At 36.9% G+C, this 13960-nt stretch overlaps 2 protein-coding genes across 3 annotated transcripts in view; one reads left to right on the top strand and one right to left on the bottom strand.

Annotated features, from left to right (window-relative positions):
• The window catches only part of LOC131076384 (uncharacterized), a 74502-nt gene extending 61075 nt beyond the window's left edge, over positions 1–13427 (top strand). Inside the window, exons 2-4 of the mRNA XM_058013529.2 lie at positions 10944–11937; positions 12071–12237; positions 12389–13427. Of these exons, the coding sequence (XP_057869512.2) occupies positions 10944–11937; positions 12071–12237; positions 12389–12596 (1369 nt within the window). The 3' untranslated portion in view covers positions 12597–13427. The remainder of the gene's footprint in view (positions 1–10943; positions 11938–12070; positions 12238–12388) is intronic.
• On the bottom strand, positions 51–2696 carry LOC131856331 (uncharacterized). 2 transcript variants are annotated; one of them, XM_059207997.1, is made up of 5 exons: positions 2502–2696; positions 2150–2382; positions 1897–2049; positions 882–1804; positions 51–782 (listed from the first exon to the last, which is right to left on the bottom strand). In XM_059207997.1, the coding sequence occupies exons 1-4, from the start codon at positions 2588–2590 to the stop codon at positions 1389–1391; spliced, it is 891 nt and encodes a 296-aa protein (XP_059063980.1). In that variant the 5' UTR covers positions 2591–2696; the 3' UTR covers positions 51–782; positions 882–1388. The 2 variants fall into 2 exon arrangements, with proteins under 2 accessions (XP_059063980.1, XP_059063979.1); XM_059207996.1 differs by lacking the exons at positions 1897–2049; positions 2150–2382; positions 2502–2696 and having other exon boundaries at positions 882–1374.
• Positions 13428–13960: the final 533 nt, after the last annotated feature.

Here is a 13960-nt window from a genome sequence, read left to right as displayed (position 1 = left end):
CATCTATGATCTATCACATAAGCATAAACGCAAATTGTAGCTGAAGGAAATAACAAACATAGATATATAAATATTGTCAAATGTATACAATATTACAAAACTCATGGAATAAAAAATCCATGTCATCATATGATCATCATCAAATGTTCCATACAAATAACAAAGGTAAATACATCTACAAGCCTATGGCGCAGAGGAGTCTGCACCCTCCGGCCCCGACGTCGGCTCCGATGAAGGCCCCGCCCCCCTACGAAGGCGTCTAAGGTAGGTCATAGATGATTGGGCAGCCATAGCCGCTCCTCGTGACACCACGCCATGCTCACCAACATCAGGAACATCTGTGTCACTGTCACCATCTCTGTCACTATCACCATCTGCCTCTGAATCTCCTCTCTCTGCTCGTGCTCTCTGCTCCTCCTCTGCCATGGCTACAGCCTTAGCCTCTATATCTACCTGGTCGATCCAATCAGTGTCATCATCACTAAAGACAGCCACAGGATCTGTCTCAATGGCCCACTCTGCCTCAGGATCAACCTCATCTAGAATGATAGGAGAGATGTCAGCTAATGCATTCTTTCTCATTCTCAGGCGGAGGTTATAGTGAACAAAGATAAGATCATTCATCTTCTCCACGGATAATCTATTGCGCCTCTTGGAGTGTATGTGCTCAAACATACTCCAATTGCGCTCACAACCAGATGCACTGCATGGATGGCTCAAGATGCGAATGGCCAACTTCTGAAGATTTGGTGTCGTTGGGCCAAAAAAGTTCCACCAATTATCTGAGTTTGAAATGAGAAAAATAAATAAAATCAGTCTCTCATAAACTCATTTAACAATATACAATAAAACTAAAATTAAGCCTTACAATTTATTTTTACCTGGCATCATAGTTGTCCTACTTTCTTTGGCGATAGGACGAGAAAAGGTCTCCCCTTGTGCATTTGAGAACAACTGTAGCTCTCGCATAAGATCTGACTGAGTACAACCAACAGGTGCCATCTTCTCCATGACTGAGTATAGCCCATCAAGGACCTCCGCATCAGCCCTGAAAGTAGGGCTAAAATGGAATGCCGGATTCAAATAATAGGCTGCTGCATGGATGGGCCTATGAAGCTGATGATGCCATCTCTTATCAATGATCTGCCAAATGGGACCATACTTGCTCTCATCTCCTGCATAGATAGATTTGATGCCCTCTTTCGCCCTATCCTTGCCCTCATATATGTAGCCCATTGCGGGCTTTTCTCCATCCGCAACTCGCAACAAAACCACCAAGGGCTTAACAAATTGTAAAATTGAAAATATTGTGTAATTTAAAACATGAGCAAATAAGAGAATATGATGAATAAGTTATAAAACAAAAAGTTAAATAAAAATTGTAGAATTTATAAAAAAATTACCTTCACTATCTCATCACAAGGGCTCCAAAAGCCTCGCTCATCAAAAATGCAGTCTGCCATATCTTTTCCTGCTGGGGTGGCAGCATAGGATGAGGAAGACCACTCCTCACCAACAATCATACGTCTCAAGGCCATCTTACAACGAAGCATGGACTGCAATGTGATGAAGTTTGTGGCAAATCTTGTGATTCCTGGACGAGCTAACTCCTTATGCTCTGTGTATTGTCTCATAAGAGCCAACACCCATGAATGATTATATACAAATTTGCACACATTTCTTGCCTTTTCTACACATGTCTTGACCCATGGAAGTTTTCCAATATCCTCTAACATGAGGTCAATGCAATGGGCGGCACATGGAGTCCAAACTATAGATGGGTGCCTCTCCATCAATAGTCTGCCTGCAACAACATAATTTGTTGCATTGTAATTAATGAGGTTACAAAATAGAAATTAATTTGCAAACAAAATTAGTTTGTAATCAAAAGTTTACCTGCAGCAACATAATTTGGTGCATTGTCAGTCACCACCTGTACCACGTTCTCTTCACCCACCTCATTAATCACCTCCTCTATCTGCTCACATAGGTAGGTGGCATTCTTGCAATGGGCGGAGGCATCAATAGACTTGATGAAAACGGTGCCCCCTGAAATAAAAAAATAAAGCAAGATCAATGATCATTCAATAAATCATTAAATGAAAAATAAAAAATTAATGCCTAAATGAAACTAAAATTAATCAATCACCTGCGGAAGAAACAAGAAAATTAAGGAGAGTTCTATTTCTCCTGTCTGTCCAACCATCAGTCATGATGGTGCAACCTTTAGTGCTCCATATTTGGTGTTGATCACCCAATTCTTTCTTCACATCATTCACCAATTCAGTCAAAATGGGTCCGCTCAAATCAAACTCAGAAGGGGCTTTGAACCCCGCCCCACAAATGGTAAGGGCATCAACCATTTCTTGCCAATAAGGTGACCTGTCACAAATAATTTTAATGAGATAAGTATGTACTATGTATAATGAACTATATACAACAAAAATTAATACGAACAATCAAATTATAAAAATTAAAACAATCAAACATAAAACATTTACCTGGCTGTGAAGAATGGAATACTGCCATAGATCCAAAATCTGCCAACTGCCATTTTAGCAGCATCATGGACCTCCTTGTTCCAACCCATGCTCTCAAGTGACTGTTGGGACCCAGGAGTAGTGCGAGGTGCAAAAAAGGTATCCAACCTAGATTTACGAATCCTAGGTCCAATGCTAACATTCCCACTACCACTGCCAGTGGTAGGAACATGAGAAGGGGCAGAGGCACTGGCACTAGCACTGGCACTTATAGAAGCAGAACCGGAAGCATGAGTAGTAGCAAAATGAGTGGGACGATATGAAGGTAAGGAAGAAGGCCCTCCAACACAACCTAATTGTGTCCCTGTTCCTAAAGGTGCATGTCTCCCAATGACTGTGAGATCCTCTTTTTCTTTCCTTTTCCTTTCAATTTCTTCAACCATTACATAGCAATCACGTACGGCCTCAGTGACTGCTTTTGTGCATGGGTCGGCATCATGCCCCCGCACACCAGCAATATGGTATTTCAATCTATATATGCCTCCATGGAATATTGTTTTGCAAAATATACACTTTGTTTGCCCTTTTCTTTGCCCTGGAAAATCCTCATGATATTTCCAAGCAGGGTCCTTTCTAATGGGAGGTCTAGAAGAGGACATTGTATGATTGTTTTGTGAAACTTGAGGCAAATAAGAATGTGAAGGTTGCTGCAATAAAACATTACAAATGCAAAAATAAATTAAGACATTCATTCTATGTTGTGCATTCATAATTTCATTCTCATTGAACATTTTTTTCAAAAAAGCTAAAGTAGGGTAACTAGGGTTTGCAATTTTATTTTTTTTAAATTGTAGGGTTTGTCAAACCCTACTTTAAAAAAAATAAAATTACAAACCCTGGGCCTACATAGTAACATAGAAAAGATTTTGGAATAAAATGTAAAACTTTCAAAAAAAAAAGAATAGAAACATGAATTTTTGCATATAAGAAACAAAAAAATCTCAAAAAAACAATGTTACCAACTTACCTCTTAGAACTCTTGAAGAAAATTGAAGAAATTGAAGAAATCTTCCTTGCTGGTTTTTCTTCAATGCACCCTTGTTATTCTTTTTATCTCACTTTACTCCTCCTATTTTTGCAAATGAATGAAATGAAAGTCACTTTTAGGTATAAAACAAAAATAACACAAAAAAAAAGAGTCAAAAAAACCATTTAAAATTGTTTTTTTTTTAACTTATCTTTCACATCGCCGCCGGCCGAGTCCCAGGCACGGGACTCGGCCAAACTCGCCAAACTCGCCAAACTCGGCGAGTCTGGTGCCTGGACTCGGCCGAGTCCGAGTCCGAGTCCCCAGGACTCGGCGAGGGTGACTCGCACTCGGACTCGCCGAGTCCAGGCGAGTTTAGGCGATTTTCGTTTCTCTGGTTCGATGAAATGTGTTAGTGAAGAATATTAAGATTTTTAATCAGAACTTAGCCAGGGACACTATAGATCTGCTCTGAATGTCCACGAAACTTCACCAATTTAGCCCAATTAGAACTCCTGAATGCCAAATTCACTGCATATTTCACCAACTCAAATGGCTGCAACATTGAAGATTTTCCGTTCTCCAATGGCTGTTGAAAGCTTGAAACCCTCGGTCTCTTCTCCCAAACCAAGTTCAAAGAAAATTGATGCATAGCATAATAATCGAACTTCTCTTTTTCATGCTTATATATCCTCTATAAGAAGTTTGAACCTCTCCCAAACAGGCACATTTAATCATCTAAATGAAATATTATTTCATTTGCTCATTAATGAATAAACTTTAGGTTATGCGTCAGATAATTCATTAACAATTTGGCTTCCCTCTTTAATGATGAAAATGACCCTTTCTTTATGAAAGAATAATAACTTATAACATAACATTAAATGGCCTCATAATAAAATTTATTAATAAAGTTATCACTTTATTAATAATCAAATAAGCATAAACTCCATGATTAATTAATATTTCTTCATTCTGTCTGCATTGGGGAGTTGACCATTTTATTAATATTTCTTCATTCTGTCTGCACTGGGGAGTTGACCATTTTATCCTTTGTCCAACCCACTGACTTACTAAAATTAGAAAGGGTCCCTCTTGATTGTCTCCTGACTTACTATAAATAGTAAGTATATGAAACTGAGCCCAAACGAAGTCCAATTTGAGCCAAACAAAGACCAAACTGGAACATACTGAATTCTTGAGAAGACAAGAACCTCCATTAACCATACCTTTGCCTCAAAAGACCCTCTATCCACAATTATTAGCCTACGAGAGTCAGAATGATAGGCTAATCATCCAAAATCCTTGTCTACTAAAATGGGGACACTACACTACCATATAAACTTCAGTGCGCCTGGTAAACTTTTTAACGTGACTAGTATCGCTGGTGCGACACGTCCTCTGGTACCACATGCATATCATAGGAAGCGCTTGCCAATCGAGCCAAGACCCCAACCCTAAGAGGGAAAATGAAATTCAATTGAGCAGCCCAAACGAAATTTATTGAAGGAGGGAAAATTGATTAAAAGGAGCATTGATTTTTGTTGTAATAAAATTCTTTTCCAAAGCTTGAGCATTTGTGCTCATCTTCTTATCCAAGAATGAAAACCCTTCGTGTGTCATAATTCAAAGGACAAAAATTCTCTTGGTTTTCAATTAGGATTGGAGGATGAAAATTCTCATATCCAAGTAAGGTGATTGTATTTGGGATCACATTGATACTGAATATTGCAAGTTTAATTCTAGATTTGGGCAAATAAGGAGTGTTTTGGAGGATTTATGTATGTTGAGGAATTGCCAGCAAGTTTCAAATCTATTTTTTGAGGGAAATTGATCAAATATTAATGGGATTAATTGTTGCTCTTCTGTTGTTGTATTAGTTTCAAATCTGATTTCTGTTGTGTGAGTTTCAATGTTAACATTCGCCAAGATAAAGCATTTGTTGCTAGATCGTTATTGCTGCTAATGAAACCTAGCCATACTAAGCTGTGGGTGCAATACTATTCTTGGAGTTGTCACACCACAATTTCCTAATCATTGCATTTAGAAATTGCTAAAGGGTGCTGCTATAATCTCTTTCTGGCCATACGGATTGGGAAAACTCTACTGCCATATTATCATCATCACTAGTGGGCTGTACTTTCGTCTATCAGCTGTACCTAGAATTTAGATACCAATCACAACCCTTGTAAGTCAAATGCTGCTGATTATAATTCATATTAAATGGGGTTTTTGCTAAATATAATATGAAAAAGGTTTTCTATAGTACCCTGCATTGACATTTATGAGTATTCAGATAGTTGTCATAACCGTGATATTTGATACTTAATGAAGTTCAATAGCTGCTGTTTTGTATTTCCTCTTCATTACAGTTTTGCATAAGTTGAAAAAATACAAAAAGATTGTAGGGTTTAGGAATATTCTAAAAAGGGATATTACACTAAACAAGAGCTTTAGATGACCATATGACCAACTCACAACATCCACATAACCTTGTATCTTTAACTAGAGCTCTGGGTTACCATATGACCAACCCCACAACCTACACCTAACTAGAATTTATAGCTAAACAAGAGTTCTAGGTCACTATATGACCAAGTCTAGAAGTAATGACCTGCAAGTGGAAGTGTGCAAGGGTAGGGGTGAAGGAGATTGTAAATGGAGGATTACTGTAATAGATCATGCATCAATAAGAACTGATGGTGATAGTGTTGTACAGGTCCTAATTCTGTTGCTCTGATTTTGGTCCATTTTTCCTTACTTTCCCATTGTAGGCATGATATTGACTAAGTGTAGCATTGGGGAAAAAGAGGCGTGCATATGTTGCTATCACTCTAAGCAAAATTGCAAAGGAAATAAGTGAATGGCCACGGAACCTCTACATTAATATTGTAGTGCCCCTTGCAAACCCAAGGCGACAACCACAGAGAATTCGCCATTGGCATTGTCTAGGTGCTAGAGCAAGCGAAGTAGGGGAGAGGGAAAGAGACAAAGATTTGTCTTCCATTTTTATTCTCTCATTTCTCTAATGAGTTGGTGATAGGCCAATTGAGCAAGGCATGAGGATTTCACATAGGTGATAGATTTTCTCTGTTCTAATGGTATCCTCTTCGGTTGATGCCCTGAGGTTAAATGCATGTGTAAATTTCTTACAGCCAGGCTAGATTGGAAGTCTTGGCATTTTATGATATTGTTAGTATATAAATATATATTATTTCTTTATTTTTGGGTGATTATGTCATCTGCAATTCCTAGGGTGATTATGTCATCTGTAATTCCTATGTGAGCTCCTACCAGGGTGGCTATTGGATCCTTTATGAGAGTTGACCCCAGCCATGGACTCGACAACAAAGTTATCCTTAGCCGCCTCCTATTGTATCATGCTATCTAACATTGCTTTGTTGTTATTATATTTATATATTTCTAAAGGCAGTATTCATAGTATATATTTACTTTTAGCGAAATTTATGAATGGTTTTAATGCATACATAAAGAAGATTAGCAGCAATAGATTGCATTGCCATGTGATAATCTATAAGGGATGGTGAGTACATTTCATGGTTCTGTATCTTGACGAGTGATGATATACACAGCAGTGAAGCAAGTATTGGATGGGTTTAGTCTTTTTCTTTTTATATATATAGTATTTGTCCATTTTAAATGAAGTGTATTTGATGTACAGTTATCCACTTTAGATGAAATATCTAGGAGTATATTTATTACATAAGTCTACATATACAATTTGACGCAACCTACTATCCCCATTCTTGAATGAGAACTTTATTTGCACATAGTATCCATAGTTTAATTGTGTCTTTGGTGGTAGCTTCTTGCCTTCTCTTAATATTTTTATTTATTCATTTATTTACTTTTAAGAGTAATGTCTTAAGAGTAATGTCTTATACCTTCATCTGTATAGACAAGTTCTTTCATAAGTATGAACCCACTCACGTATGGACATGGGTAGTCTTTAAGAAGGGGAAATCGATCATTTAATTTTGATTAGGGTAATAGAAGGGGGGGAAAGTGTGACCATTCCCATAGATACATGTATACAAATATGAAATTCTATTAAGACAAACATGCTGCCCTTGCTTATCCATTTTATTGAAGAAGGCATTTACAGGAGGAAAGGAACTTCCATGCTTTAGGTGAGTACATATTCTTCCTAAAAGTATTATGGTCCTCCTATTTTGTATGTAGTAATATCATACATTTGTTCTTTATACCATAAAATGGCAACAAAATTCCTTTAACATTTCCATTATTACACAAATATGCACCTCAAGGTAAATTTAAGATGGAATAATTTTGACTATCTTTCAAACAAAAATTGCTCCTGTATTACACATGGTAATTTTTAACCCATACATTTAAGTTGCCATCTCAAATTAACCTTATTCTTTTACAATAGGGATTTTCCAATATTAAAGAACAACAAAAGGACTTGCTCTCCACCCTACCATATTGGTGTCATGAAGCCTCATGGGCTCTAACCAAACCCCTGAGAAAAAAGGAACATTGTGCACCATCAAGATCAATGGTAATAGCTTATTTACATAGCTCATTCACTCATTTTACAACACATCGTTTTAGCATTCTCTCTAAACCATCTTTCTTGCACTCAATAGTTTAATAGGCAATTTCCTTAACACTTAGAATAAGAAAGTGGAAAAGTGACTTATCTTTCTACAAGCTCCAACTTTGGATTTCCATCTCCATAAACAAGATCTTCTTCACAATTTCTTTTATCTCCTCTCATACAATAAGGATTCTCCTAAAGGAGAATTTGGGCAAATTCTTCTTCACCACGAGGTATATAGGAATTCAAAACCAACAATTTCTCCTGCAAGTGCTCACGTGTAAGGCCTTAGGAGGCATGGGGTGTACTTGTACACTCTTTTCAATACCTCTTACAAGGTGGCTCACATATGTGTGTGCCTTGTGGTCAATCCTAAGTTCATTAATGAACTTTGGGGAGTGGGAGGTTGAGAGTGACAAGCCACTCATCCCAAGCCCCCACACTTCAAACTCGTCACATTCATAAATGTAGATTTTTGAGGGGTCTTATCATTCCCCAAGAACAAGGTCACATGTTAAAAAGGTCCCCATATCATAGGTATAGGCCTTAGGGGTCTATTTTTGCTCAAAGATCAAGGGAATTTGACTCTCTTTCAAGACCCATTCTTAGGTCCACCAGAGTTTAAACTTAACTAAGGGTTATGAACCCTAACCCAACTTACCTCACATGACTTACAATTAAATACCCTCTCAACCACTATTACGCTTGACCACACACTATTAAAACCCATAGACACAAACACCCCAACAAAAAAAAAATTATGATGATATATAGAAGCCAAAGACTACATTCTAAAATAGTAAAGATTTGAGAGAATATAGATATATTAATTACTTTGTGATTCTATTCATGATAAATAACTTTCAATAGTTACTAGAGCTTATATATAGATATACAATGAAATAGGGCCTTGTAGCCGTTACAATTCAATAAGATTATAGCCGTTACAATTCAATAAGATTATATCTCGTTCTGTTCTCATTCTAATACTAGATGCTTTAGAACAGTGGATAATATGAGCTCATACTATAGAAATAGAGAGGTGAATTTGGTCACAAAAGCCGAGATTAATTCAATCAAGGAAGGACATATACTTAAGCTTCAAACTCTATTTGCCTTAATGGATAACCAACTCAATTTAATTTTGGCCTTGCAGGGGTTGTTTGTAAAATTTAATAATAATGGTTGACCCTTGGACTCGGGCCTTGTCCTTAAAGTGGAATTCAATCAACATTGATACCACAGACAACCCAGTTGCCTCAATGGGAGTTTGAGGGGTCATATTTGTACAAAGTCCATAATTGTGATTACCTAGTATCTACTTTAAAAAGGAAACTGCTCCTGCATTTAAAGTCTAAAGTGTCATAACCTGAAGAGGAATAAGCCACCTCTTGTCAGGGTTAAAGATTGCAAGTTCCCCTCATCATAATTTATGTGCGAAATTAATGTTTCAAAAAGATAGATTTAGCCAAATTTCATTGTGAAATTCTGGGCATGACAATGAACTCCAAGGAAGCTTACAACATGATCTACAATTCACTCATCACTATTAAGCAAATCCTCCATCTTGAGCTTTTAGAGCTCAAAGCTCAGTCCATTGATTCTCTCTACCTTTATTCTATAAGTGATTGCCATAACTGTATCCTAAAAAGAGATCAATTGCAATAAACTCGCATTTGAACAAGAATTAATACCACATGGAAGATGCTCTCTTCTACATCCTAAAACTTGGGTCTGACACTAAATGTGGAAATAACTAGTATCAAAACTCAAAACTAAGTTTTGGTACCAAATGGAAACAAATATTAAATAATTTTCTACATTGATCCTACTAAGAGAGGTGTCACAAGTCATTTGATCTATATCAGGCATTGTTCTAAGTTTCTAACATTATTCTAGCATTATTCCAACATAGTAGTAACATGGAAGAGAGAGACAGAGAGAGAGCTTGATATACCCTGAGAATTTTTTTTTAGGAAAAACTAGCTTCCAAAGCACATAAGCCAATGTTTCCTCAACAACAAAATAATTATTATACGATATCAAGTTCCAAGCCTCAATAGGAGATTAAATCTCTCAATCAAGGAGGCCGTCTTCAGCAAGAACGAGCAACTTTGTTGCATTCCTCATAAGACCAATCCACGAACAAATGAGATCTACATGTCCCATTGCATACTTCTAAGTGGTAAGGAACTCTCAACAAGCAACTCAAGCCTCTAGGAGTGTACCCAAGTTGGGCCCAAGTTTGACTCTAGGATCAAGAATCATAATTCTAGATCAACCTAGATACTTTCTTCAATCTAAGTGCCTAAGATGATTTGTTTCATTCTTTCATGTAACCCTACATTAAATGGTTGTTACAAGATATTTAACAATTAAATGCATTTATCAAATGTGCTTCTCATATTAAATGCGTCTGTGTGATATACCTTTCACATTGAATCATGAGGCCATTAAGCCACGAGGCCACTAAATCATGATTTTCAGTATTAAATACTTTACGTAAAGTGCCAGCACATAAAATGGATTTCTATTGTTACATGCAACAATCATCCATGGAAAATATTTTACCCCTAAATTGTGGTGCTCCATTTTGAGAAGGGCCATAACTTTACATAATATTGAATATTCCTATGTGCAAGGTGTACAACATCTTTACCAACATTTTGTAGTAGTAGTTTCATTGAACTCACTTGTTTAATAGTCTTGTTTTCTTCTTCTTCCTTTCTTTGCTGGTTCTCTAGTTTCTGTGACATGCTGCCGTGTTATGGGCAGAGAAACCTCTTAAATGATAAAAGTTTTTGTTGTTTCAAAGAGATTTTCTATCCATCAACTGATGTTTGTTATTTTGCAGTACAAACATTGGGTATGTGGAAGCTATTGTGAATGTTGTGCTACAACCAGGTATAAATGGAGTGTCTTGTGTATGCAAGACGATCCAAGGACCATTGCAAGGTAGATCTTTTAATGTTGATTTCAGAGGAACTCACGTTGATATAGTTTGTACTTATAACAGAAAGCCAACATGGTTTGTTGTTTCTGATAGAAATCCAAAGTATATTTCTTGGTCAAATAAATGCAGTAGAAAGGGATTAAAAACACGTTTGGATTTCCTCCTGGAAGCTGCATTGAGCAGTGTCATTCTACAGCCAGTTTCAATAATTCTTTGTTTTGCCAATGGGATTGAGAATGTTATCGCTCAAAGACTCAAAGAAGATTATAGTGCAGTGCAAATATCTGATTTCAAGCAAAATATTGTTGAAAAGAAAAATGTAACTAAAGAATATTTAGGAAGGCCAGGGACATGTTACTTTTCTGATATTTTTCAGGATGTGGAAGGCGGTGAATGGGTCAATGTTCTTGATATGAAAGAAAAATGCATAGAAGATTCAAGGAGTGATGCTTCCAATGGAAATCAAGTTTGGATGGCATTTGAGATAAAAGTTAAAGAGAAAAATCTTGGGAGTGGATATGTTCAGTGTCAAATTGATAGGGTTAACATGGTAGACAAAAGCTGTCCTGAGAATGACTTTGCCCAAGAAGAAAAACATATGGATCGACTGGAAGAGAAGTTATTGAGTGAAAATGTAGGCCTGTTGAAGGAATGCATCCCCCAACTTGACAAGAAGTTTCTTTCAATACTTGTATCAATGGACTTGTCTTCAGATTTGTTGGTAAATGGTAAAGAGACAACTATTTTGAAAGACAATCTGATTAATCTGGATACAACAGCCTTAGTGGCACTTGTTTCTGAACTAAGCAATGGTTGTGCTAAGAAACTGGTTGAAATGTCAGTGGAAGACATGAACAGGCGCTTCAAGAGTACGACAAGCTTCATGAGGGATCAGGTAATGTTGGTTTCTTGTTAATTTTTACGAAAGCTTGATATGTAGTCTTTAATGTCAGAAGTTTAATTTAAGGACTCCGAAATTTTGTTGATTCAAATATGACCATGGATGTGTTATTGCACTTGTGAAACAGGCGAAGTCTGAGATTAGGAACCCCATCTTGGAAGATATGGCATCTATTCTAGGAGGAAAAAGAGCAATAATTTCTCAATATGTTGATGATGAATTCAGGGATCTTATTTCAATGTGCAGTGGTCCTAATGAGAAACTGCGAGCAGAATGCTTACTAAAGTGTATATTGTAAGTTACCTATGCTAATTTCAGCTGAAACGTTGTACTAATTTTGCATCTAGCATCTGCTACTCCTGGTCACCTAGCTCTTTCTTTATTATTATTTTTCTGTGGGGATTGTTGCCTTTGTAAATTTTTGGTGATCCTACATAAATGGCAGGGTTTTGCCAGACAATCCTTCTGCTCGTGTGATGGGCCTTCCTGAGACTGGGAAAATCAAATTGAAGCATAAAGTGATCTTTGGCACTGGAGATCTCTTGCATGCTCCGACATTGACTGCTAATATGGGGTTTGTGAGAGCAGTACGGCAGACAGGGATGCCCTTATTAGTATTAGAGCATAGACCTCGGGCTTTGGTTGGTTGTTAGTTCTAACGACGAACTAGAAATCTGTCTGGGAATTGAGACTGATTTATATCTTCAAATTTGTTTCAGAATTTTTCTCAGTTTGTTCATCGATACTCCCTTGTATGATGTATCCTTGTATCTCACTGTACTAACTACTAAGCATGGGCTTTCTTTGTAGAGATGTTTGCTAGTGTTATTGCTCTGTCCAACTAACGAATTTTCTGATTTTCGTTCAATTCAAACTTGAATTGTGTCTACTAGTAATGATTTGACATCGGCATCTTGTTTGTATGATTTCCTTTGTTTATTGTGGATGAGGCACCTGGCATCATATCTTGGAGTAGCTTGTTGGCATATGGACTTTCTTTCTTCCCTTGGTGACCAAATTGTTGATGCGAAAGATTACAGTTATTTTGAGAAGCTTGTTACAAAATTTGTTACAGATTCTGAAAATCTTATATTTATCATATGGACATATATCAAAAGGGGCACTTCACTAGTGCTTAGAACTTCAGCAAGCTTATATTGGCAAATCTTCAACTGCAGCATTGTGGGCAATGAGGTTAATCGCAACAAAAGATTGCAGAACTCAGTGACCTGTTTACCATGGACAATCTACCAGTAATGGGTTTTGGTGTCTTTCTGAAATAGTTGTTCGAGGAGGTTTATTACCACTTCTAAAGGTTGTAAATGTTAAATACTGGGAAGACTGATGAGAAGGGTGGGTCTGCTGGATGAAATTTATTGGCAAACATGTAGCATTTTCTGTACTGGGTTGAGAGTCCATTACTGTATGGCTTAATAATGTCAATGGAACTAACAAAGAATAAAGTTGCTTTGTTTTGTTCTAGAGATTTGATTGTTTTTAATTTTATATATGTTCTCTCTTACTAGAAATATCCAGATTTGAAACTTCCCTCGTCTGTCATTAGAGAAGACCTAGGATAGCTCCTTTCTATGCAGGTTTATCATTACTTTGTGACAATTGGATGATTCCAACTAGTTTTATCCGGAAACAGAAATCGCTTGTGTACAAGGAGCACTTGCACCCGAAGAAGGTGCACGTGTTACGTTGATAGCAAATTATATGTAAATTAATATTGTTATGGATTAACTTGACTAAACTATATCTGTATTTAGAATCAGACTTTGTAGGGGGTTGATCTGGGCTGGTAATGGCAAAGGGTTGCAGTATTTTATAATATTTTAAGACATGATGTTATATTTTGCTTATTTATAATTAAATACAATTTACAGTCTAGGCTTTTATCGAGCAAAAAAAAAAGTTTAAAGATATTAGTTTTCCACAATCCATGTTAGTAATTCAGTATGCTCCTGGTTTTGATTGTGTGTTTATTTGCATCAACGTTTCGGATCACACTCTG

The sequence above is a fragment of the Cryptomeria japonica genome, chromosome 7 (assembly GCF_030272615.1).
Source record: "Cryptomeria japonica chromosome 7, Sugi_1.0, whole genome shotgun sequence".
Taxonomy (NCBI): domain Eukaryota; kingdom Viridiplantae; phylum Streptophyta; class Pinopsida; order Cupressales; family Cupressaceae; genus Cryptomeria; species Cryptomeria japonica.
The sequence above is the reverse complement of the archived record's forward strand: the minus strand, read 5'-3'. Positions and strand labels throughout refer to the sequence as shown.

Excerpts from the sequence above, each read along its gene's own strand:
- LOC131856331 (XM_059207996.1), bottom strand. The coding sequence starts at position 1,236 with ATGGGCTACATATATGAGGGCAAGGATAGGGCGAAAGAGGGCATCAAA. Across the intron at positions 783-881 it reads TAGGACAACTATGATGCCAG|ATAATTGGTGGAACTTTTTT; the intron begins GTAAAAATAAAT and ends TTTCAAACTCAG.